This window comes from Heloderma suspectum, chromosome 2 (assembly GCF_057233095.1).
Source record: "Heloderma suspectum isolate Gila_16-S chromosome 2, 16-S_ref, whole genome shotgun sequence".
NCBI classification, from domain to species: domain Eukaryota; kingdom Metazoa; phylum Chordata; class Lepidosauria; order Squamata; family Helodermatidae; genus Heloderma; species Heloderma suspectum.
In genome coordinates this window covers 397686460-397713521 of record NC_139459.1, presented here as the reverse complement: position 1 = coordinate 397713521, position 27062 = coordinate 397686460, and the positions used below count along the sequence as shown (strand labels likewise).

The window sequence follows — 27062 nt, the reverse complement described above, 5'->3', positions numbered from 1 at the left end:
ATTCCCTGCGAAAAGCAGAAACCCTCTAGGTGTTTCACCAAAAATTACAAAACAAAAACTTGATATAAAAAACTTCAGCACACAAAGTTTGAAAGCAATTTAAGATCGCTTTTAAGATAGCTCAAAATGGCTCAAAATTTTAATTCATCATTCTAAAGGAAAATTCTGCATAATCAACATTTTTATTTTCCACACGTTTATGGAAAATGAAACAAAATGCCTGAGGTGGGTGCGGGGAAGAGGACAATATTTCTTTTGTCCATGCTCCCCCCAAATTGTTTGGTTTGTTTCCAGGCCTTCACATCCCTAGCCTGACGTTTGCCTGATTTTGTGTGTGTGTGATTATGCTGCTGCAGGTCAGCGTTGTCAGCAATTCAAAGACTGCTTTAAGAATCAGGTGCCACCTTCTGTTTTCATCATCAGATGTTCCTTTGCGTTCAGATCAGGCCTCAATAACATGATATAGCATTTGGGAAGAAAGATGCAGCCCAGCAGCCCAGCACTGGAGGCCAAGATGGAGAAGACCTGCACGGCTACCATGTATTTCCCCTTGGTGCTCAGGTAGGTGGGCACAAAGGACACCCAAACGCTGCAGAAGACCAGCATGCTGAAGGTGATCAGCTTGGCTTCATTGAAGGCCCCGGGCAGCTTCCTGGCTAGGAAAGCCACTGTGAAGCAGATGGCAGCCAGGAAGCCCATGTAGCCAAGGGCACTATAAAACAGAGTGACAGACCCTTCATTGCATTGCAGGATGATCTGTCCAGGCTGGGAGTGCATGTCAGAGGCAGGGAAGGGTGGACAGATCCCCAGCCAGATGGTGCAGATCACAACCTGAACACTGGAACAGGAAATGACAATGGAGTTGGCCAAACTCTTCCCCAGCCATCTCCTCATCTTGTTCCCTGGCCTTGTGGCCAGGAAGGCCAGGACCACAGTGATGGTTTTTGCCAACAAAGAAGAGACAGCAACTGAGAAGATGATGCTGAAGGCTGTTTGACGGAGGAGGCATGTTGCTTTCCTCGGCTGTCCTATGAACAGGAAGGAGGACAAGAAGGAAAGCAGCAGGGAGATGAGGAGAATGTAGGAGAGGTCCCGGTTGTTGGCTTTGACTATGGGAGTTTCTAGGTTTCTAATGAAGATTCCTAACACAAAGCCTGTGGTTGAGGACAAGAATAGTGCAAAGGAAGCCAGGATGATCCCCAAAAGTTCTTCATAGCTGAGGAAGGTTACAGCCTTGGGCACGCATTGATCTCGATCCTGGTTTGGATGCTGATCTTCTGGACATCTGGTACAATGGTCTGCATCTGAAATGGAGGAAGAGGAGGAGGAGGAGGAAAATGAAGGAGAAAAAGACGATAAAGGTGAAGTAGAAGTAGAAGAAGTGTGCTTTGGCAAAAATAATATTTTAATGTTTTTCTCTGTGTTCTGCAGTGTGTGTTTTTTTCTTATCCACCACTAAGAAACAAATTGCATTTGACATTTTCTTCAAACCCTCCCCACCCTGAAAAAAGGGTGGGGACACCTTAGTGAAAATGTTAAAGGGGATCTTTGCCCTGTTCCTGAGGGATTCCTTTCCCTCCTGAATCCCCTTACCTTCCTCAGTGGAGATGGTCCCTTCTGCACACGGGGCACAAGCATAGCAGCACATGGGCTTCCCTTCCTGAATCGCCTTGGCATACCCAGGGGAGCAGCTTCGTGTGCACCTCGAAGGAGGCAAGGTCTACCCAGAATGTCAAGGGGAAAGTGTTAGTGGTGTATCTGGCAGCTCTGGCATTGGTTCAAAGCAAACGGAATTGCAAAGTGTTCCAGATAGATCTGCCTGCACTGGGGGAAATGGTCGTTAAAAGAGCAAATGCAGTTCAATCTATGCTTGGGTAAAGCAATGCATATTGGGGCCAAAACTCCAAACTGATGGGATGTGAGCCAGCAGTTACTGAGTAGGAATGGGATTTTGCGGTATTGGTGGAGAGCTTGAAGGAAATGTTGGCCCAGGGTGCAGTTGCTGTAACAAAGGCAAACTCCATGTTAGGCAGAATTAGGAAATGAATTGTACATACATTGCCAAGATCATACTCCTCTTGTACAAATCTTGTACTTGGAATACCATGACGAGTTCTGGTCTCCATACCACAGAGCTGGAAAAGGTGCAGAAAAAGGCAACTAAAATGATCCAGGGGAAATGATGGAAAATAAGGAAAAGCTGGGGACCACCAAAGAACTGGCAGTTGAAGGAAAGGGGTTGTGGCCAGGGGAAGGGAGCACTGTTCTCTTGGGAGTGATGGAGGGCTGGACTGGGACCCCAAGTGGGGCAGCGAGGCCTCATCGGCCTAAGGTTCAACACTCCTGGGTTAGACAGTACTGGCCTAGACTGATGATTGGTTGAATTCAGCAGAAGCCAGCTTTCCCATCTAATGGCCTGCAGAGTTGTTGGATTCCAACTCCCATGATCCCCATTCAGCTTGCCCATTCATGCTCAAAATGGACCCCTTCTTAAAGCAGCGGTCTCCACTCTATTTGGACTTGTGGACACATTTTGTTATTTGAGAAACTCCTCTGTGTCCCACCAAGAAATGAACATAAGAACATATGAAGAGCACTATTGGATCACACCAAGGGACCATCAAGTCCAACATTCTGTTCACACAGTGGCCAACCAGCTGCCCACGGGAAACCCTCAAGCAGGACATGAGCACAACAGCCCCCCCCATGTTCCCCATCAACTGCTGTAGAAATGGCTTTTGCGGAGGATGTAGCTAGTCACATCAAAGCTGATATGGGGGCCTGGCTAGTCAAAAGAATACTAATTCTCCAAAGAAAATGAATACAGGCAGAGGAAGGATCTGGACTCCCAAGCCTCCCCACACATTTGACCCACAGATGCACATCCAAATACCTAGTTAAGGTTGACATTCTGGGCAGGCATACGTGGAATTTGGTGGGAATTACTTCTGAGTAGGCCTAGAGAGCATCACTCTACTCATCTTACACACACACACACACACACACACACACCTTTCTCCAGCCTCAGAGGAAAGGAAAATACCGCGGCCCCAAATGGAAAGAAAATGTTTTCCCTACCCCAATGCTAGGTTCAACCACTCAGTTCCTCACCAGGCATTCCAACTCCTGCTCTGCCATCAGAATCCCCACTCACGAAGGTGCTGTGTGTGTGTGCGCACGTCTGTGTGTGTAAAGAAGGAGAGAAGGAGCTGGGAAGGGAGAGAAAAAGAGCAAGTCAAAGGGCTGGGAGGTGGAAATATTAGTGAGATGAATGGGTAACTTGGAGAGGAAGTGGAAGGCTAGGGACAGTGAGCGAGGAGGAAAGAGCAGCAGAAAGAGCAAGACTGAAGGCTCAGAGGGGTAGAAACAGTGAGGAAATGTGGTGGAGGAAAGAAGGTGTGAGGTTGGAAGCGCAGGTGGAGGAACAGGGAGGCAACGGGGCACAGAAGAGAGAAACAGCTAGGCGATAAACTCGGGGGGGGGGACACTGAAGTAAAAAGGTGAACAGAGAGAAATAGCAAAGCCATTGTCTGGGAGGTAGGAGAAAACAGCAAGGCAAGGGGCAGAGGGGAGAGAGTGAGTCTAGAGACTAGGAGGGGGAAGAAACAACATTGTGCGGTGGAGAAATAGCAAGGCTAGAGCTTAGGAAAAGGAGAAACAGTGACATGAAGAGGCTGGGGAGAGAACTAGGAAGACTAGAGGTCTCAAGGGGGTGGAAACAGCAAGAGAAAGGGGTGAGAGAAAGAGCAAGGGTGGACCTTGGGAGGGAAGGAGAGAGGGCACGGCAAAGGGGTGGACGGGACAGAAAGAGCACAGAAAGGGACTGGATGAAGAGAAAGAGCAGACTAGAGGCTGGGAATGGAGCTCAAGGTCCAAAGGGAAAAGTCTGGGTGGGTGGAAGAAGCTTGAGCAGGGCCAGGAAGCAACACTTTCCTTCTCTTCATTCCTGCTGAACAGCGGATCAGTGGCAGGTTCAATAGAAACAAGAACCATCTGGCACCCTATTGTTTTTCAACCTTAAAATTTAAAAATGAATATTTGAAAGGGGCAAGGACTAGGAGTGAAGATCTGTGTGGACATCCTTGAAGTTCCCTGCAGGTGCATTGGTGCCCTCAAGTGCAGGACCCCTGTATTAATAGGTATAAAACTGGAAGACCTGGGTTTCCTCACATAGTTATGCCACACAGTAGGATCGTCATCAAGGTGGAATTCATGGTCTGCGGATGCCTGTCTTTCTAGACTCCCAATTTTCGTTTTAACAACGGAGGCATGGGGCGGCGCCACCCAGTTCAAGAAAATATCAAAGTTGGCTGTCAGCTCCCCGTCCCCATCCAGATACACTCCATCCACTGTAGTATTGGAAAACCAAAAATTTCTCAGAAAAGAGTGGAGCTGGAAAGACAGAGAAGATGAGAAACATTGTTGGTTATCTCAGCACTCCCCATTTTGAAATCAAGTGTCTCTTAACCAGAGCTCATCCCTTCTAAAACGAGAATGGCAGTATAATTTTGGTGCCGATACATTAAAGAAAAACACATACCTTAAGTCCATTCCTGAGTCCCTTCTTTTTGTTTTGGCATTTAGGGAAAGGCTCACGTCCAAGCTATTAGATAATTTGGGGAGAAGTTAGCTTGCTCATACCAATCCATGTCCCCCTTGCAGGCAGTGATTTTGGGGGATTTGGGCTGATACTGGAGGCAGCATATAGCCACCAGGACTAGTAGCCATTGATTGTTGTTGTTGTTGTTCAGTCGTTCAGTTGTGTCCGACTCTTCGTGACCCCATGGACCATAGCACGCCAGGCCTTCCTGTCCTGCGCACTCTCCCGGAGTGTGCTCAGGTTCATATTCATTGCATCGGTGATGCTATCTAGCCATCTCATCCTCTGCCATCCCCTTCTCCTTTTGCCTTCAGTCTTTCCCAGCATCAGGCTCTTTTCCAGAGAGTTTTCTCATCGCATTAGGTGGCCAAAATATTTGAGCTTCAGCTTCAGTATCTGTCCTTCCAATGAGCATTCAGGGTTGATTTCCTTTAGGATTGACTGATTTGACCTCCTTGCAGTCCAGGGGACTTGTAAGAGTCTTCTCCAGCACCACAGTTCGAAAGCATCCATTCTTCAGCGCTCAGCCTTCCTTATAGTCCAGCTCTCACAGCCATACATTACTACTCGGAAAACCATAGCTTTGATTAGACGGACCTTTGTCGGCAAGGTGATGTCTCTGCTTCTTACTATGCTGTCTAGGTTGGCCATAGCTTTCCTCCCCAGGAGCAAGCGTCTTTTAATTTCATGGCTACAGTCACCATCTGCGGTGATCTTGGAGCCCAAGAAAGTAAAATCTGTCACTGCTTCCATTTCTTCCCCTTCTATATGCCAGGAAGTGATAGGGCCAGATGCCATGATCTTTGTTTTTTTAATGTTGAGTTTCAAACCAGCTTTTGCACTCTCCTCTTTCACCCTCAACAAGAGGCTCTTGAGATCCTCTTCGCTTTCTGCCATTAGGGTGGTATCGTCTGCATATCGGAGGTTGTTGATAATTCTCCCAGCAATCTTAATTCCGACCTCGGATTCATCCAACCCGGCATTTCTCATGATGTACTCTGCATATAAGTTAAATAAGCAGGGTGACATTACGCAGCCTTGTCGTCCTCCTTTCCCAATTTTGAACCACTCGGTTGTTCCATGTCTGGTTCTTACTGTTGCTTCTTGACCCTCGTACAGGTTTCTCAGGAGACAGGTAAGGTGGTCTGGTACTCCCATCACTTTAAGAATTTGCCACAGTTTGTTGTGATCCACACAATCAAAGTCTTTAGCATAGTCAATGAAGCAGAAAGAGACATTTTTCTGGAATTCTCTTGCTTTCTCCATGATGCAGCGAATGTTGGCGATTTGATCTCTAGTTCCTCTGCCTCTTCGAAACCCAGCTTGTACTTCCGGTAGTTCTCGGTTCGCACACTGCTGAAGCCTAGCTTGTAGGATTTTGAGCATCACCTTGCTGGCAGGTGAAATGAGCGCAATTGTGCGGTAGTTTGAACACTCTTTGGCGTTGCCCCTCTTTGGAATTGGAATGTAAACTGACCTTTTCCAGTCTTGCGGCCATTGCTGAGTGTTCCAAATTTGTTGGCATATTGAATGCAGCACTTTAACAGCATCATCTTTTAGGATTTTAAATAGCTCAGCTGGAATACTGTCATCTCTGCTAGCTTTGTTGTTACTAATGCTTCCTAAGGCCCACTTGACTTCACTCTTGAGGATGTCCGGCTCAAGTTCAGTGACCGCACTATCATGGCTATCAAGGACATTACTATCATGGCTATCAAGGACATTAAGATCTTTCCTGTATAGAATCATAGAATAGTAGGGTTGGAAGGGGCCTACAAAGCCATTGAGTCCAACCCCCTGCTCAATGCACGACACATCCTTCCTTTGATCTGTCCTGTATCTCCCACCTACCAGCTTCATGGGATGACCCCGGGTTCTAGTATTATGAGAGAGGGAGAAAAATGTCTCCCTATTCACATTCTCCACACCATGCACAGTTTTGTACACCTCTAGCATGTCTCCTCTTACTTGCCTTTATTCCAAGGTAAACCATCCCAACTATTGTAACCTTCCATTATAGGGGAGTTGATCCAGTCCCTTGATCATTTTAGTTGCCTTTTCCGCACTTTCCCCAGCTCTACCATATCTTTTTTTAGGTGTGGTGACCAGGATTGCACACAGTATTCCAAGTGTGGTCGCACCATCCATTTGTACATTATTGCCCGTTTTATTCTCAATTACTTTCCTAATTAGGCATCACATGGAGTTTGCCTTTTACTACAGCAGCCACGCACTGCACTGACATCTTCACTGAGCTGTCCTCCACAACCCCAAGATCTCTTTCTTGGATGGTCACCACTAGCTCAGATCCCATCAGGTTATGCTTGAAGTTGGGATTCTTTGCCCCAGTGTGCATCACTTTGCACTTGCTGACATTGAACCCCATTTGCCATTTAGATGAAGGCTGTGCACTGCTTTGGTTCGGGATCCAAATTCTGAACCGAAGTGGGATGATTCAGACCAAATTGGTCTTGATCTGCGTTGGGTCTGTAGTGGTCCAAAGTGGGCTGGATCAGTCCTAATCACTTTGGATCACTTCAGACCGATCCAGCCTGTTTGGGAAATTTAACAATTTGCTCATGATTAGGGAGGGGGAGAGGGGGAGTTGGGAGGGGGGAACTGAGCCTTGGCAAGGGACATGCCTAGGTGCCAATAGGCCTGAAAGTTAACCCAGCAGTCTCCAACCAAAGTCATGGAGGAGGGGTTGCATATAACGGCAGATTCTGCTTCGGTTCACAGTGGGAGAGAGAGTTGGTGGAAGGAGGAGAATTCTTTAATATTGGTTTGGATGTCACAGGTGCCCAACTGGGTCTGGGAATCCGTCAGCCCCCTCTGCCCACGGCCCTGGTGTGCTCCTGCTGAGATGCTGTCCTCCATCACCCCCTGCTCATGCCCACTCATGCCTGCTCGAGTACAATGCCTCTCATATTGTGCATATTAAGCTTTCCCGGCCCCAAACTGTGCATATTTAAATATGCCCTTTTAAAACACTTCCTTTTTTAACAAAGATAACAAAGGCAGGAAAACGTTGGGTGCTCCCTGGATGGCACCATGGTGAGTCTGGGCACTTTGCCGAACCTGTGGGTGGCCCGAACATGGATCGGGGGGCAGCAAGGGTAGCACTTAAGCAGGCACCGGGGGAACCCAAGCTGGCATGGCATCTCACATCCCAAATTACTGGATTGTGCTAGCGCAGGAGTTCCCAGTACCTAACCAGCCCTTCTGAATTCAATTTCTCGGTCTTCCCTTTCCCTTAAATTGTTCTTCTGGATCCTTTCAATTCCCTTAGATTTCTTAGTCTTCCCTTTCTCTTCAATCGTTCTTCTAGATTCTTAAAAAAAACCCATATATATGGGTTAACAATAATATATGTATTGATATAGATAGATAGATAGATAGATAGATAGATAGATAGATAGATAGATAGAATATTATATATATATATATTATATATATATATTATATATATACTATATAATATAATATATTAACAATAATATATACTGTTGTTGTTTATTCGGTCAGTTGCTTCCGATTTGTCGTGACTTCATGGACCAGCCCACGCCAGAGCTTCCTGTCGGCCATCGCCACCCCCAGTTCCCCCAAGGTCGAGTCCATCACCTCCAGAATATCATCCATCCATCCATCTTGCCCTTGGTCGGCCCCTCTTCCGTTTGCCTTCCACTTTCCCGAGCATCAGCATCTTCTCCAGGGTACCTGTCTTCTCATGATGTGGCCAAAGTACTTCAGTTTTGCCTTTAAGATCATTCCCTCAAGTGAGCAGTCTGGCTTTATTTCCTGGAGGATGGACTGGTTTGATCTTTTTGCAGTCCAAGGCACTCTCAGAATTTTCCTCCAGCACCACAGTTCAAAAGCATCGATCTTCCTTCGCTCAGCCTTCCTTATGGTCCAGCTCTCACAGCCATAGGTTACGACGGGGAAGACCATTGCTTGAACTATGCGGACCTTTGTTATCAGTGTGATGTCTCTGCTCTTAACAATTTTATCAAGATTTGTCATTGCTGTCCGCCCAAGAAGTAAACGTCTTCTGATTTCCTGGCTGCAGTCAGCATCTGCAGTAATCTTTGCGCCTAGAAAGACAAAGTCTGTCACTGCCTCCACGTTTTCTCCCTCTATTTGCCAGTTCTCAATCAAGCTGGTAGCCATTATCTTGGGGTTTTTTGAGGCTGAACTGCAACCCAGCTTTTGCACTTTCTTCTTTCACCTTCGTCATGAGGTTCCTCAGCTCTTCCTTGCTTTCAGCCATCAAAGTGGTATCATCTGCATATCTGAGATTGTTCATGTTTCTTCCAGCGATTTTAACGCCAGCCTTGGCTTCATCAAGCCCAGCACGTCGCATGATGTGTTCTGCATACAGGTTGAATAGGTAGGGTGGGAGTATACAACCCTGCCGTACTCCTTTCCCCATCTTAAACTAATCCGTTGTTCCGTGGTCTGTTCTTACCGTTGCTACTTGGTCGTTATACAGATTCCTCAGGAGGCAGACAAGATGACTTGGTATCCCATACCACCAAGAACTTGCCACAATTTGTTATAATCCACACAGTCAAAGGCTTCAGAATACTAGTCAATAAAACAGAAATAGATGTTTTTCTGAAACTCCCAGGCTTTCTCTATTCTCCAGCAGATATTGGCAATTTGGTCTCTAGTTCCTCTGCCTTTTCGAAACCCAGCTTGTACATCTGGCAATTCTCGTTCCATTAATTGCTGGAGTCGACCTTGCAAGATCTTGAGCATTACCTTACTGGTATGTGAAATAAGTGCCACTGTTCGATAGTTTGAACATTCTTTGGTGCTTCCCTTTTTTTGGTATGGGGATATAGGTTGATTTTTTCCAATCTGTTGGCCATTCGTGTGTTTTCCAAATTTGCTGGCATATGGCATGCATCACCTTGACAGCATCATCTTGCAAGATTTTAAACAGTTCAGCTGGGATACCGTCATCTCCTGCTGCCTTGTTATTAGCAATGCTTCTTCAGGCCCATTCCACCTCACTCTTCAAGATGTCTGGCTCTAGCTCACTGACCACACTGTCAAATCTATCCCCGATATTATTATGTTCCTATACAGATCTTCTGTATATTCTTGCCACCTTTTTTTGATCTCGTCTGCTTCTGGTAGGTCCTTGCCATCTTTGATTTTGATCATACCCCATTTTGCCTGGAATTGACCTCTGATGTTCCTAATTTTCTGGAAGAGGTCTCTTGTCCTTCCTATTCTATTATCTTCTTCCGCTTCTGTGCGTTGCTCGTTTAAAAATAATTCCTGATCTCTTCCGGCTAACCTCTGGAATTTTGCATGTAATTGGGCATATCTCCCCTTTCACTGTTGCCTTTTGCTTTCCTTCTTTCTTGGGCTGCTTCCAGTGTCTCAGCAGACAGCCATCTTGCCTTCTTGGTTTTCTTTTTCTTTGGGATGTTTTTTGTTGCCGCCTCCTGAACAATGTTGCAAACTTCTGTCCATAGTTCTTCCGGGACCCTATCTACTAAACCTAGTCCCTGAAATCTATTCTTCACCTCCACTGCATATTCATGAGGAATATTCGTGAGCTCATATCTAACTGCTCTGTCGGTCTTCCCTATTCTTTCTCTTTAGTCTGATTCTAAATTGTGCAATAAATATAAATATAAATAAAGATAATAAAAATAAATAAATATGTGTGTGTGTGTGTGTGTATGATATGTATATGTGTGTGTGTATATATATAGATATTAAACCTTTATCATCTAGTTGTTAAGCTTCCCTTTGTTTCCTTGCTTTGTGTACTGCTTGTTCTTTGGCTTCCCTTCCCATTTTTCTACTCTTCATCTATATTCTTATGAAAAACAAACAAATAAACAAACAAAATACAGACACCACTTTTCTCTTCTGTTAGCCTTTAGATAAATATTTCATGTGATTTCCCTTGTGTAGGTAGCTTGGGCAGGTAGATTTTTCCTTTCTTTCTCGACCTGCTTCTCTTGTGGTCATCTCTGTGTGTGTGTGTGTGTGTGTGTGTGTGTGTGTCCACATGCTGTGGGTGCAATATGCACATTATTGTGCACAAGCAAACAGTGTGTGGCCAAATCAGTACTCGCAGCGGCCAGTATATACTGCGGGACAAAGCACCACACACAATACACATATTTTTCTTCCTTTAATGAGAAGGAAGCTATCCACTGAAGCTGAATATTGGAGATTCTGGACATACAAAATGAAGGTACCAGGGGACAGGGGTTATTTTGCACTTTTAAAAAAACTACACCAGAGATTAGGGATAGTGACCTCCTACTTGTCACCTTGAAGTCCTTCTGATTAGGATCTCTAATTCCCTGTGTTGCTTGACAGGTTTTTGCACATTTTGTTTTCATTGTTGGGAAAGGAAACTTTATGCATAGCTAGCACAAAAACCACTGGACCGAACTGCCTGAAATCAGGGCCAGCAATCTCAATGTGTGGATGAGACAGTGGTGCAGGGAGGAGGGGTCCAGATTTGTTAGGCACTGGGGAGAGTTTTGGGACAAGCAGGGTCTGTCCAAGAGGGACAGGCTCCACTTGAACCAAAATGGAACCAGATTGCTGGCGCTAAACATAAAAGGGGGGGGGAGGCAGAGCAGCTTTTAAACTCAACCCTGGGGAAAGCTGACAGGAGCTGGGAAGCATCCGGTTCGGGTTACATTGTCCCAAAGGTATGAAGATGAATTTGCCACAGTTTGTTGTGATCCACACAATCAAAGGCTTTAGCGTAGTCAATGAAGCAGAAATAGACGTTTCTCTGGAATTCTCTTGCTTTCTCCATGATCCAGCGAAAGTTGGCGATTTGATCTCTAGTTCCTCTGCCTCTTCGAAACCGAGCTTGTACTTCCGGTAGTTCTCGGTTCGCATGCTGCTGAAGCCTAGCTTGTAGGATTTTGAGCATCACCTTGCTGGCATGTGAAATGAGCGCAATTGTGCGGTAGTTTGAGCACTCTTTGGCGTTGCCCTTCTTTGGAACTGGAATGTAAACTGACCTTTTCCAGTCTTGTGGCCATTGCTGAGTTTTCCAAATTTGTTGGCATATTGACTGCAGCACTTTAACAGCATCATCTTTTGGGAACTTAAATAGCTCAGCTGGAAGGGGATGAAATAGGCCAGGAGCACATGGTGGAATGTAGTAGCCAATGGAAGGGGCCAGCACCCCATAACAAAAGATGCACATGCCAGAGGCATCTGGGGAAGGATACCGCATGTGGGTGTTTCTATGCAAATGCTAGAAGCCTCCGAGCCAAAATGGGGGAGTCGGAGTGCTTGATTTTAAAGGAAAACCAGGATATAGTGGGCATTATAGAAACCTGGTGGAACAGAGAGAACCGGTGGCATACAATTATGTCTGGATATAAACTGTATAGGAAGGACAGGGAAAGGCAACCTGGGGGAGGTGTGTATGTCAAAGAAGGTACGGAGTCGAGCAGACAAGAACACCTAAACGGGATAGGCTCTTCCACAGAAGCACTGTGGCTGACAATACCAGGCTCCAAAACTAATTTGGTGCTAGGGACATGATATCGTCCCTCAGACCAGAATGCTCAGACTGACCTTGAGATGGAAGACGAAATCAGGGAGGCCTCCAAACGAGGACATGTTGTAATAATGGGAGACTTCAATTACCCCCACATTGATTGGATAAATGCATGTTCCAAGCACAACAAAGAAGTTAAATTTCTCAATGCCCTAAACATTGAGTGTGCCCTAGAACAGTTGATCATGGAACTGCCCAGAGGGGAGACGACCCTGGATTTAATCCTCAGTGGTGTCACCCAGGACCTAGTATGAGATGTAGTTGTCCTTGAACTAAATGGAAACAGCCATCACAGTGCAATCCGATTTAATATATATATTTAAGTGGGAAATTGCCCAGGAAGTCCAATCCAGTCACATTTGACTTCAAAGCAGGAACCCTCTCTAAAATGAGGGAACTGGTGAAAAGGAAGTTAAAAGGTGGAGTCAAGAGGATTAAATCACTTCAAAGTGGTTGGAGACTACCCAAAAGCACCATAATAGAAACCCAGCTAAAATGTATACCACAGGTTAGGAAAGGTAGCACCAAGTCCAAGAGGTCGCCGACTCGCCGGCATGGTTAACATGTAGTGTTAAGGGGGCTATTAGAGAAAAGAGGGCAAGAGAGTCTTGCCCAAGTGAGAAAAACAAAAAGCAGCATAAGTAGGGATGGCGGAGAATTTCTCCCCGAAACTTCAGGGGGCCGAGCGCCAACGTGTTCGGCCCCCCGAACAAGTTTCGGGGAGAAATCCTCCGCACACCCCCCGCCCCCCGCCCCCCCCCGGGACGGGACTTACCTTCCCTGAATGTCCCTCCCGGCGGCGGGTCCGGCTGGCGGTTCGTCCGGTGTTCGAGCGGGGCGGGAGCGGCAGCCGGTCTTTCGACCGGCTGCCGCCCCCGCCATTGCAATGAAAGAAGAAAAAAACAAACACGTCCCCTGATAGGCTACGTGACGATTCACGTAGCCTATCATGGCTAGATTTGCAAAGTCAGCCGTGATAGGCTACGTGAATCGTCACGTAGCCTATCACGGGTGACTTTAAAAAAAAAAGAAAAGTGTGTACGGATAATGGCGGCCCCCATAGGGAGCCGCCATTCCCCTTCCTTATTTGGTCGCTGTAGTCTACGTCAATGTTTACATAGACTACGGCGAAAATAAGGGCAACGCTATTTGCGTTGCCCTTATTTTCGCCGTAGTCTACGTAAACATTGACGTAGACTACAGCAACTAAATAAGGAACGCGAATGGCGGCTCCCTATGGGGGCCGCCATTCGCGTACGCGCTTTTTTTTTTTTTTAAAGTCACCCGTGATAGGATACGTGACGATTCACGTAGCCTATCAAGGCTGACTTTCCAGATCTAGCTGTGATAGGCTACGTGAATCGTCACGTAGCCTATCAGGGGACTTTTTTTTTTTTTTGTTACTTTCGTGTTCGCGGCCGGGCAAGGCGGGAAGCCTCCTCCCCGGCCTGAATTTCGGCCGGGCGAGGCGGGAAGCCTCCTCCCCGGCCTGAATTTCAGCCGGGCGAGGCAGGAAGCCTCCCCCCCCCGGCCTGAACTTCGCAGGGGGAGCAGCGAAGCGCTCCCCCCCACCGCGAAAAAGCTGCGAGAAAAGGTAAGTGACTTTCGTTCACCCCTAAGCATAAGCGTGCACAAAGGTGGTGCAAGCAGACAGAAGAGATGCAAAAACACATTTTGAGGAGCGTATCGCTAACAACATCAAGGCCAACAATAAAGCATTCTTTAAATATATCAGAAGCAGAAGATCAGCTAGGGAGACAGTTGGACCATCGGATGACAATGGAGTTCAAGGAGTACGGATGGAGAATAAGGAGATTGCAGAGAAGCTGAATGAATACTTTTCATTTGTCTTCGCTGCAGAAGATATAGGACAGATACCTCCTCCTGAACTAATGTTTTGCAGAAGGGAGTCTGAGGAACTGAGGCAAATAATGGTGACAAAGATGAAGTTCTCAAACTTGTTGATAAATTGAAGAAGAAGAAAAAAATCAATCACCAGGCCTAGATGGTATCCACCCTAGAGTTCTCAAAGAACTCATATATGAAATTGTTGGTCTTCTAACCACGATATGCAACATGTCCCTAAGATCCACCTCTATACCAGAGGACTAGAAGATGACCAATATAACACCAAGAAGGGATCCAGGGGGGATCCAGGAAAGAAGGGATCCAGGGAGGATCCAGGAAATTACAGGCTGGTTAGCTTCATGTCTGTTCCAGGTAAATTGGTTGAAGGCATTGTTAAAGATAAAATTACTAAGCATATACGTAGAAGGAGAAGCCCTGCTGAAAAACAATCAACATGGCTTCTGCAAAGGTAAGTCCTGTCTCACTAACCTTTTAGAGTTCTTTGAGAGTGTCAGTAAACATGCAGACAGGGGTGATCCAGCAGCCATTGTTTACTTGGTCTTCCAAAAGGCTTTTGACAAATTCCCTCACCAAAGACTCCTGAGCAAACTTAGCAGTCAATGAATAAGAGGACAGGTCCTCTTATAGATCAGTAACTGGTTAAAGAACAGAAAGCAGAGAGTAGGAATAAATGTTAAATTCTCCCAATGGAGGCAAGTAAACAGTGGGGTGCACAGGACCAATGCTATTCAACCTGTCCATAGATGATCTGGAATTAGGAGCGAACAGTCAAGTGGCCAAGTTTGCGGATGACACCAAATTATTTAGGGTGGTCAAAACAAAAAGGGATTGTGAGGAGCTCCAAAAGGATCTCTCCAAACTGGGAGAATGGGCATCGAAATTAGGGCTGTGCATGGACCTCCCAACCCACTTGAGAGGTCAATTCAGAGCTTTGGATTTGGCCCTGATCTGCTTTGGACTGTTCTGAACCCATCTCACCTGCTTCGGATTTGAAAAAGAAAAAACATTTGGAAATGCATATTATTTGGATTTGACATTTTCCCACTGATTTGCACAGGAAAACAGAAATGGACATAACTTCTGTACTTGTTATGATAAATATATGGAACTGGAGATCTGCAAGCCCGACGGAGATGATTGCTGCCAAATTCCAGACATTTAGAGCCAGTCATTTTTGTGCTGGCCACAGGTAAAATTTGCTTCCCCCTGCCACCAAGAAAATCTGCCAAACCCAGGATTTATTATTTGTTTATGCTTTCACATAAGTGCATGCAATTTGGGGACCTGGCAGCCCCTATGGAGGGGATAGAACCTGCCAAGTTTCAGACAGTTAGGTCCAGTGGCTTTTGTGCTAGCTACAGGGGAGGGGGGGAAGCTCCTTCCAAGGAAATCTGACAAAGCAAAGAGGGTCTTTTGGTGTGTGTGTGTGTATGTTTTGTGCTTCCACAAAAGATCATGGGATTTGGGGACCTGGCAGCCCCTGTAGAGGTGACTCAACCTGTCAGATTTAAGAACATAAGAAGAGCCCTGCTGGATCAGACTAAGGGTCCATCTAGTCCAGCATTCTGTTCACACAGTGGCCAACAAGCTCTTGATCAGGAACCCCCAAGCAGGGCATGAGGGCAACAGCACCATCCCACCCATGTTCCCCAGCAACTGGGGTAAATAGGCTTACTGCCTCTGGTACTGGAGGTAGCACATAGCCATCAAGATTAGTAGCCATTGAGAGCCTTTTCCTGATAGGCTGGAGCACTGACAGAAAACAACAGATTGAAATTTAATAGGGATATATGCCAAGTTCTGCACCCAGGAAAAAGAAAACAAATGCATGGTTACAAGATGGGGGATACTTGGCTCAGAAATAGTAGAAGCGGGAAGGTTCCTGGAGTTGTGGTAGATCACAAGCTGAATATGAGCCTACAATCTGATGTGGCTGCAAAAGAGGCAAATGCTCTTTTGGGCTTCATTAATAGAAGCATAGCTTCCAAATCACGTGAAGTACTACTTCCCCTCTACTCAGCACTGGTTAGGCCTCATCTGGAGTACTGTGTCCAGTTCTGGGCACCACACTTGAAGAAGGTGAGGGCAATGGAAATGTTCAGGGGACTGGAAACAAAGCCCTGTGAGGAGAGATTGCAAGAACTGGGCATGTTTAGCCTTGAGAAGAGAAGACTGAGGGGATATATGATAGCACTCTTCAAGTACTTGAAAGGATGTCACAGAAAGGAAGGCCAGCATCATCCCAGAGTGCAGGACACGGAATCATGGGTTCAAGTGACAGGAAGCCAGATTCCGGCTGAACATCAGGAAAAACCTCCTGACTTAGAGCAATACGAGAATGGAACCAGTGACCTAGGGAGGTAGTGGGCTCTCCCAGGCTAGAGGCATGCAAGATGAAGCTGGACAGGGATGCTTTAACTGGGATTTCTGCAATGAGCAGGGGGTTGGACTCGATGGTCTTGTAGGCCCCTTCCAACCCTGCTATTCTATGATTCTATGATTAAAGCCATCCAAATTGGTGACCATCACTACATCCTGTGGTATCATGTTCCATAGTTTAACTGTGCGCTTGTGTGAAGAAGTCCTTTCTTTTATCTATCCTGAATCTCCCACCAATGAGCTTCATGGGATGACCCTGGGTTCTAGTGTTCCAAGTGTGGTAACACCATAGATTTCTATAGGGGTAGTATGATATTGGCAATTTTATTCTCAATTCATTTTCTCATAATGCGTAACATGGAGTTTGCCTCCTTTACAGCAGCCACACACTGGGTTGACATCTTCACTGAGCTGTCCACCACAGCCCCAAGATCTCTTTCCCCATTGGTCACCGCTAGCTCAGATCCCATCAGGCTATACTTGAAGTTGGGGTTTTTTTTGCCCCTGCATCCATCAATTTACACCTGCTTACATTGAACTGGTCGTTGTGGTCACACAATGGGGGCTTTTCCTCGTAGCCAGCCCTGCTGGCCAAGGGAAGTGCTGCAGCCCCGTCTGCCATTTTAACTTTTGAGTAGCTGCACTCTGAACCAATCAGATTCTGCCTTTGAGAGCCAGGCAAATTAGGGCACTGGAGCAATGTAAAGACTGTCCCCTCAGCATTCCTCTGCACTCACTGGCTGTGCCCCCACAGGAAGTGTCCCACTACACTGTTTCCCCCTATCATCCTTTTTCTTCTTCTATACTTTAATAAACATGCTAAATTGGATGAATTAATTGATGGGTTGATTCCCAATTTACAGCTTCAAGGGTGATTGATCACCCTGCCCCCACAACTGCCTACATCATGTAGGCTGTGCTTATTGAGTGCCTAAGGAGGCACTGAGGAGGGGAAAGAGAGATGGACGAAACTACTGGTCATCCAAAATGGGAGCCCGAACTGGCTCTGTTCTGCACAAGGAGCATTAGGAACTGGAGCTGCATCAACAATATACAAGCTTTCCCCAGACCACAATGCCTGAAATCTTCTCAGAGTTTGGTTCCACAAATCATGATTCCTTAATTGAGCAATTCTGTATTTTTTAGTAGACACACACACCTGGGATGGAAAAGGGAATACCTGCCATGGTTGTAACCTCGGAAGTTCCCACCTTTCTCTGCCCACCATCATCATGTGCTTGGATCTGGAAGAGAAGGCTGCATGTAAGGCTCGTGCCACCATCTGGACACTGTTGTAAGCATTGTAGTTGTCCTGAGACACAGTTTGTTCGAGCACAGCCAGGGGCAATTTCTCTTTCTGTTCACATCTCCTCCTCCCTTTCACTGACAACCTGTATTTCGAATAGAGACAATGAAATGCTTTTTTCATGTAAGTATCGATGTGATGCAGATCAGTACTGACATATTTTGGCCTGTTTGTGTGGATTGAGAAGGAAAAGAACCAATGGCTGTGCTGAAGATGTAACCAAGGCTTAGACAACACTGAGTTGATGTCCCACAAAGCTGTTGTCATCCAGACTTTTCCTCCTGTGGGTTTTACCCATAGTTCAAGAATTTGTTTTAGAAGGAATATTCCACCAGAGAAAGTACGTGTGTCTCCATAGTAAACAAACACCTTGACTTGTCTCCATGTGGGAACAGAGATAAGGGGAACATCCAATTTATACTCCCTCAGTTCAGGGATAGTTTCTGACATCGCCACACAGACACCATGCCTGGTGAGCGCCGGTGTCATCATCCTCATGAACATTTCTCCATTTTCGTTGTCTGGAGCAAAGAGACCGATCCAGGACCATCTGAAATACAGGAGCAGTTTGACAATCCCCTTGTAAAGGTCTTCATATTTTGGAACCACCCGGTGGAAAAAAGGGAATTGGGTTTTATCCTTAACATCACGGGAGGCAAAGCCATAACTGACCTAGTAAGGAATAAAAGAGGTTAATGTTTTGTTTTGTTGTTATTATCTGCTTGCTGTAATACAGTTTGGGCTTTTCTTTGATATGTATGTGTAGTGTGTTTCTCTCTCTCTCTCTCTCTCTGTGTGTGTGTGTGTGTGTGTGTGTTTGTAATGCTCTGTTGTTGTGAACCACCTTGAGCATACTATATGGAAAAGCAGTATACAAACGAAATGGGTGATTGATTGATTGATTGATATTTGTCTAATGCCCTTTATCTGTCCTGAATATCCCACTATTCAGTTTCATTGAGTGACTCCACTGCATTCAAATATTATGAGGGAGGGCGGGGAATCCTGTCTATGTTCTCCACATCCTGTATTCTTTTCTAAACTTCCTGGTGAGAAAAGGTGTCAGTAGCTGCATGAACCTCTCTCCAGTGTCATTAATGACTTGTGCTTATTGTTATTGGAAAGTTGCTCAAAGGTGATGTAAAGCTAGACACAACCATCAGCTCCCCAACCCCTCTGAAGACAGCTTAAGGCCTTATAAAGCAAAATGCTGTTACATGGCATGCCCTCTGTTCCTACCTGTGGGACTTTGTAGATGTCCAACGTGGTTGAAATCTGGATGGAGATTTCAGAATCAGCACCTTCTACAACAGCCAACGGGTCATTCTGTCTTCCACAGCTGTAGTTGGGAATATTCCTCTGCCCAGGAGACAGCAGGTCTAGCATGGCATCACTGGTGATCCTTGTGTTGTAATAGTTCTCATAGAAGTTGTAGCCCAGGCTGGTGTTGGGCAAGATCTTGGGATTCTGGTTGATCTCATGGATGGCAAACAAGAAAGCCAGGTCATCGAAGTGAATTGTGTCTGTCATTCTGCAGCAAAATACATGTGTGAGATTGTCACCCCCAATTTAATGAAAGATATCAAATTCCCACTTTGGTTCAGATGCTGCTTTGGACCCTCTGAATCAGCCCCACTTTGACCGGGACCAATTCGGACCTCCTCCGCTTTGACTTGGATCCAGATCTGAAGCGAGATTTGGATATCCGGATCACTCGCTTTTGGCTTATTCCCATTGAGTGTTGTGGGAAAACACAAATGGTCATAACATTTTCAGTTTTCACAATAAATACATGAAACATGGGGCCTTTCTGCCCCCATGGAGGGGATGTCCCCTGCCACATGTCAGGCAGCTCGGCCCCATACCTGTTGTGCGAGGTGCAGCTGAAATTTGTTTTTTTTCCACAGAAACCCTCCAAGCAAAGAGCTATGCCTCTCAGCCCCATGCCTCTCAGCTATGCCTCTCAGCCCCATGCCTCCTCCTTCCCCCCCAGCCTGCTCACCTGCCAAGGACCACTGGCCCTGTCCTGCATGTGAGGAGGAGATGGCTAGCGGCTGGGGCATGCGCTGTGCCTCTTCCTTCTTCTTCCTGGGCAATTCACAGGGCTTTTTGCATATAAGTCTATGTGCATATAGACTTTCAATCGCCATGATTTTACCTGGTGATCATGGTGGAGGGAACGGCGAGTGGAGCAGGGGCTAGGTGGGTGTTTGTCCAGAGAATCCAGATGGGGGTGGATTCCCACATCCCTAAGTAACTCCACCAGAAAGATCTCTGCCTCTGAAACACAGCCACTTTTCTCCATTTATTCAGTCCCCCACCCTTCACCACTGTCACCGATCGGAGATTGCTGGGTTACGTTCAGCCCTGATTTGGCAACTAGCATTTCTATTCCCCAAAGCTCCCTCCCTCCTCCTCGCTTCCCCCCACCTCCTCCTCAGCCCCTTGCTGGACTTTCTCAGGTTGATACTTTGGCTCCCGGCTATCTAGGCTGCTCAGAACGAATCACCGAGTCAGACGAGGTGCTTCATGTACAAGCCACTTCACTTCAGGGTGCCTCATTACTGTTCTGCTCTGCCTTGGATCATGCAGAGGCACCTCCGAAGCAGCCCGGTGCGACTCATTGTTCGGCCCTTGGATTGAGGCGGTGCACAGCCCTATCAAATTCCCTTTTCTGTAACTGGAAGGGTAGCATAATGTTGCATTATGTTGGGTTACGTTTTACTATGTTGCCGCATTTTATAGCTTCCCTAATTGCTGGCACCAGTCTAAGCTGTGCTGGTGGCCTCTGGTAAAGGCCCTCTGATTAGGATCTTTCTTTAAGACTCTTAATGCAAAGGCAGCTCCAGGCAGGGGAGAACAGTCCTTGAGATACCCAGATCCCAAATGGTGGGCTTTAAAGGGAAGCACCAGCACGTAGCTCTGGAAGGGGAATAGCAAGCAGTAGTGGCTGGTGCTGGTTGGTGCTGCTGGGGCGGGGGCCAGGGCAGATGCTCAATATTCTACTGAGATGGATGGAGGAGGGCAGGGAACTGCATGCTGTGCATTGGAGCAAATGTAGCTGGTTGTGGGGGGCTTTCTCTGCCACAAAAGGGTGGGTGAGAGCCAGAGGGTCAACACCCTATTTGCCTCAAACATAGAGCCGCCAATAGTAGCTCCTTATTGCTAAGATACATTCTATAAAGGCAGTCCCAATATGTCGTCTAGTAGCGTTGGAGGCCCTCTTGTTGTCACCCCATCTTCAGAGGTTAGGCCAGACATGACCAATAGGACATCTGGGTTGTGGTTCCCTTTATCTGGAATTCCTTTCCCAGGCAGACTTGCCTGGTAGCAGATCTGATGTCCTTTTGGCATCCAAGACGAGGCTGGACAGCCATTTGTCGGGGATGCTCTGACTTGGAATCCTGCATTGAGCAGGGGGTTGGACTCGATGGTCTTGTAGGTCCCTTCCAACCCTACTAATCTATGATTCCACGATTCTATGATTTGGGAAAGACCTTTTTGTTTGCCCAAGTCTTTCAGCAATGTCAATTAGCTGTTTTTAATTGCTGGCTTTCCCTGCTGCCACTGGTTTTATTGTTTATTGATTTTTCTGCTGACCAATCACTTTTCCATTTCCTTCTTTTATGCCCCAGTTTAGCAATCTGTTCTAGTGTTATGCTGCTGTGGGAGGTTTTTAGCATACGAATTCTTTAACAAACAAACAAAAAATGGCACTCTTAGCCAGCACCCAGTGATAAATCACAAGTACTGCAAATCTGAAAATGTGAAGTCCAGAGGAAGGGGGAAAGAAGGAGAGCATTAATAAGGATGGATGGACTCGGTTGGGCATGGGTCGTGGGGGCACTTGCCAATTGGCCAGTGCCCCCCCCCATTAGCTGGGTGGCACGAGCCCTGGACGACTTGGCAAGCAGTCTGGGAGAGCCCGGCAACCGCGGCGGCAGTGGCTGCCACAGGCTGATAGTTTTATGTAAGTGTAAGAGACTTATGTAAAAGAACTGGCCTGTCCCTCCACTGCTGCCACTCCCACTGTAGTGGTGGGGGGAGATGAGGATCTCCCTTCTGCCCACTTGGTCCTGCTAAGGCAGCAGTGATGGGGACAGGCTCATGGTTTTACCCTGTTCCACAGGGTAGGAAAAGTAGCACCAAGTCCAAGAGGTCACTGGAATAGTTAAGGAGCAGCGTCAAGGAAGCTGTTAGAGAGAAGAGGGCTTCTTTCAGAAAATGGAAGTCTGGCCCAGGTGAGGGAAACAAAAGGGAACACAAGTCTGCACAAAGACAATGAAAGCAGCCAATAAGAGATGCAAGGAAGCATTTTGAAGAGCATAACACTAACAACACCAAGGCCTACGATAAAGAATTCTTTAAATATTTCAGAAGGAGAAAATGAGCTAGGGAGGCAGTTGGTCTGTTAAATCAGAACATAAGGCCTACACTCCGAAATCTTAACAGCGACAGACTACACTAATGAGGGGTTCTTCTTCCAACAGTGCCTTTAAGAAACAGATGACCCCTTCTACGGTCTGTTTTATGCACTTTACCAAAGACTGCTACAACTGTTAGCACTGGCACAGTACTGATACAGTAGCCTGACAGAATGTCCAACTCACCGAATTATTCTGAAACACACACACACATGATTAGATGGACACATGTGAGCGAATGAATAGATACATCCCTCTAAGTTCAGAAAGACTTAGTTCTGGGTAAGCCTGCATGGAGTGGCAGCATAGCATGTCCTTTCCATCCCTATCCCCTCTTTATCCGTGATCCATCCATCAATGAGACTCCCTCAGCTTCAAAATTACCTCTTGCTCATCTCAGTTGACAGATTCCTACTATCCCTCCCACACTCTCAGAATACTGACAGGAACGCTGGAATTCCCCTCAAGACACTGCAATAAAAATATACCAATAGCTTAATAACAGATATATTTCATGTAATAATGAGGAGCTGAAACTTCCTTTGACAACAACAAGCTCACGTCCACTACAGCCTTCTTTGTTTTCCAAAAGAATGTTAAGAAGCGTGACGTTAACTTGTTTAATATTCAAGACTCTGTTTAAACTGTATTAGAAGCGTCCAATCCAGAAGTTGTCTAGAAAAGATTTTGTAAGCTCTTCTGAATTCTTGTTAGTTGTTAAGACATAAGTGACAGAAGAACTTATGAGTATTTCACATAATATTTGGTGCATGTATTATGATGACCGTAGTAATCTTTATTACTTAATTTTGTGATATAAATACTAATAATTTGTATTTCTATCATTCAACATTTAAAAAGTGAACTGAAAGAATAAAAATGATTTTTCTGTTTTAAGTATCTATACAAGGAAAAGCAGATGCAATATTAAAGAAATTGCCAACTTGTTGCTTAACATTACCAAGAAACAGAGATGACAAATTCTTCAGTATTGTGTTCACCTCTTCTTATCAAACAAATATTGAATAGTTGATTGAATAGTTGATTGAATACTTGATTGACCTATTGTAAAGAAACATCTTGAAGATGTTGAAGACCATAATGTTAAAGACACAGGAGAGGGTATGATGAATATCTGGCCCAGATGTATTTGCACTTTTGATTACACATTTTGCAAGACTCTTTCACCAACCTACATAATTGGCTAACTTGCAAATACTGATCGTAAATAAATATATGTTTTTTTTATTTATTTAGAAGTAGAAGACTCTACTTTGCTCATTGGCGACAACATTTATAAAAGAGCATAGAAAATGTTAGATACATGGATCCATTTATAAGTTGGAACCAGATTGATGCCAGAAATTCTGTGATCTCAGCTGGGTATTTTAAACAAAAATAATGCTTGTTAACTACCAAGGAGTGCTGCTCTTGAGTTCCATTCTTTGTCAGCCATTACTTTGGGCTGTTAAGAAATCATATAAATATAGAAGGCAGAGTTGGGAAAAGTCAGGACATGTGTTCACCTTGAATTCTCTATTCCTTTTGCTACAGCTCAGAAATGCCCTAAGGCCTTTTACTCATTTTTAAAGGAAGGCGTGGTCCTGAAACACTTCTTAGAAAGATCTTTGAAGTGTGTTCATTTGTAACATCGACTTGTACTTTTGTATATGGTGTGCGTTCTTATATCCTATTTTGTAATCTGGCCAAACTGCTTGAGATTGTCACATAAACGATGAAAAGACATGCCTGATCTCAGAGTCCGGTATAAAAGAACTTCTGGTGTTGATTCTAGAATTCAGTGAACCTGCATCTCCTCGGTGACACTGTGTTCTTGGGAAATTAAATAGAGGTGGTTACCTGGTGATCTAGGAAAAGCTAAATACTAAAGTTCAATTGCATTGAGTCCATAGGCAAAGACAAGTTCGTCACTGGAGATCATGTGTTTATCCTAGAAGGAACCTACTTAGCGTAGCTCCAATCACATAGTTTAAAAAGCAAGGAAGTGTCTGCTGTGGTGAAAACAGCAGGATGCGCGTACTAGAGGGTTTGTGTTTCAATGACTCAGGACCAGGAATAGAGGCGAGAACACAGCTATTGTCCCCTTTCTATATGCCTAAGAAATTAGGTCCCAGCGGAGGAGCATGAAATACCTCCCTGCATCTTGACTTACATTTTCATGAAGATAGAAGGAGGGAGGGAAAAGGTGTGTAGTTGTAGTGCCGCATTTAGTTTCGGTAAAAGCCCACTAATGAGTTGGTCTCCTGGCCTGAACAGATTCCAAGCTTCATATCGATCTCTCCTTAAATTCAGCGGACACTTTGACTCTCGCAGCCCCGAGGCTGCACTGGGCAGCAGCTGAAAGAGCAGCAGCAGCAGCAGCAGAGGTATCATGTTTGGCATGCGTGCTGCAGGCCCCTTCCTTGTGGCTGCTCCCTTGGAAGAATCCAGAGTCCTCTGCCAGGACCAAGGCTGAAGGCAGTGAGTTTGCTACGACAGATGGAGCTCAGCCAGGGCTCCTGATCCAAAGGGGATGATATTCAACCTCACTCCAGCAGCATCCCTGCCAGCCCTGAACCACAGCCCAAGATCTCGGTGGGGTGCAAAGCATTTAGGCATCATTACTTGAGTGCTCATGGCAAGACATTGCTTCCTTTTGCACCTCTTCCTGATGTTTATGTTATTGGTCTCAAAAGCAGCACGGGGGTGGGGGGAAATCCCTGGAGTGTTGGCAAGAAGCAGAAGACTAAATCACCATGATTGTGATAATTATAAAGGGAAGAAAGAGTCCACCCCATCCTGAACTCTCTGTGCAGCTTCATGCGCAGGCGTGTGGATCCAGAAAAACATGTTTGCCAGAACTTCCCACTAAGCCATTTACTCTTCTGTAGGTGAAACGGGTGAATCCAGCAATCTCAGATTGAACTTAAGTGGAGAACAAACTCCCCCCAAAGTCCCTACCTTCGAAAGTTTCTTTGAAGGGCAGGATTTACATAAAATAAATAAGTAAGTATGTAAGTAAGTAAGTAAGTAAGTAAGTAAGTAAGTAAATACAATGAGCACAGTACATATTTTTTCCAGAGAGTTCGAGGTACTGGGATAGCTCAAGGTGCTTACAGTGCATTGGCTCATCCCATCTAGGACACAGAAATGTTGAAAACAGTGATTTCTTTCCTACCATCTGCTGAGCCAGCTAGGTCTGAAGGCCACCGAGGAAAGGTGGTGTTACAAATGAACCCTACATTCTGCTGTGTGGGGAAAGGTAGCCTGCGTTGGGACAGGGCGGCTCCATCCCAGTCCTTGGTAGGGCAGACGAGCAGTCCACCCACTACGAAGGGACCTCATGCAGGAGGGCCGGCCCTTCCATGATGCAGGGTGAGGCTCCCGCACCTGGTGGCGGAGCGCGAGGAGCAGAAAACGGCACTGCCCGTCCCCACCCCACCGCCGGGAGGGCCTGCAATGGCACCCGCCACTGGGCCGCCACCGCCAGCAGGGCTCGGGAGGGTCTGCCAGACCGCCTCCGCCACGGTAGCGGGGCTCTCCAGAGTGGGGCTGTCCAGAGCAGCTGCCACACCGTGTTGCCTCATTGCGTGGAGAGACAGGCGGCCAGAAGGCGGGGCCGGGGGAGTCCCACCAGGGCTCGCCTCGGTCTTGTGAGACCTGGACAAGCGCTGGTGAAGCCCTCGTGGCTGCTTCTTCTGCCCGACTGCCGTTCTTCATGCGATGAGGCAATCAGCGGCCGGACGGCGGCGTCAAAGTTGAGAGGTCGGGGACAATGTGGTGGGTGTGATGCACGAGCGGCAGGAAGTGGCATCATGTGGCGGGGCGGAAAGGGCCCCAGTGCAGCGGGGCAGCCCGGGAGAGAGCTTGCCCCAGGGCTGTCAGGCGAACCCTTTCTGGCGGGCCCTTTGTCTCCCCCCACCCTCTTCCGATTGATCCTTAAGCCACTCATCTCCTTCTCTCTCTTCCCTCTAATGCTCTCTTCCTTCCCCAACCCCCAGACACACACACTCACACGAACACTCACCCTATTGTCTCTATTTCCTACAGTATTCTATACCATCCCCACCTCACGTGCACACACTCGCTACTTTCTATGATTATTTCTTCTTAAATAAACAAATGATTGCCCCCAAGGACCTTGTCTGCGTAGGGATGTACGAAACACTTACCTGGTTTCATCCAGGGACATCCGCAGTGGGGGCGAGGCGCTCTGTCCCTCCCCCCCCAAATCCTCCCCGGCTGGCTCCGCACCATGGTGGACATCTGGTCCCTGCTGGGCTGCGCAGGGACGCAAATGGCGGCCGCCGTGGCCGCCACCATTTACTTCCCTGTCTTTTGCCATGATAGGCTACGTATATATTTACATAGCCTATCATGGCAATGTAAATACTTACGTAGCCTATCACAGCCATTTGTGGGAAGGCGAATGGCAGCTGCAGTTGCCGCAGCCATTCACAGAGCATCGGACAGCCGCAAACAGGTAGGCTCCGTTCCAGGCCCATTTCGGGGGGGGGGGGTGCTTCGTTCTGCCACAGATTCCGGGGGGCCGAATGCACGGCCTCCCTAGAATCCGTGGCGGAATTCTCCAACATCCCTTGTCTGCAGTCTCTGGCTTCCTTTGCCTGTGGGGAGTTAGGCCACCTTTACAAGTTCTCTTGGTTGCATTGAACCAATGGAAGCATCCAGGAACTCTTCCAGGGAAGTCCATGCAGGGCACCTTGTAATTGTTTGTTGCAATGGCTTCACGGAGACATAAGCAAGGGATGCATAAGTGTAAGCGACTCGGGAGGCCCGCAGCAGGCTCACCAAACGCAATTGGGCAAATGCACTCCTTGCTGTGGCTGCCACCTGATGATTCACAGAGAGTTAGGATCGAGGAGCATTCCTGAGCTGCACACCTCATCCGTTGGGAAGAGCACTGCC

General features: G+C 46.6%; 2 protein-coding genes across 2 annotated transcripts; both read right to left on the bottom strand.

The window, feature by feature from the left end:
* Positions 1–25723, bottom strand: LOC146356583 (vomeronasal type-2 receptor 26-like). Its single transcript, XM_084830198.1, has 4 exons — positions 25527–25723; positions 18952–19243; positions 1594–1720; positions 1–1304 (listed from the first exon to the last, which is right to left on the bottom strand). Exons 1-4 carry the CDS (start codon positions 25721–25723, stop codon positions 394–396), a joined length of 1527 nt encoding a protein of 508 aa, XP_084686324.1. The 3' UTR covers positions 1–393.
* On the bottom strand, positions 17272–18565 carry LOC146356584 (vomeronasal type-2 receptor 26-like). The gene is made up of 3 exons (XM_084841301.1): positions 18557–18565; positions 17587–18384; positions 17272–17337 (listed from the first exon to the last, which is right to left on the bottom strand). Exons 1-3 carry the CDS (start codon positions 18563–18565, stop codon positions 17272–17274), a joined length of 873 nt encoding a protein of 290 aa, XP_084697427.1.
* Positions 25724–27062: the final 1339 nt, after the last annotated feature.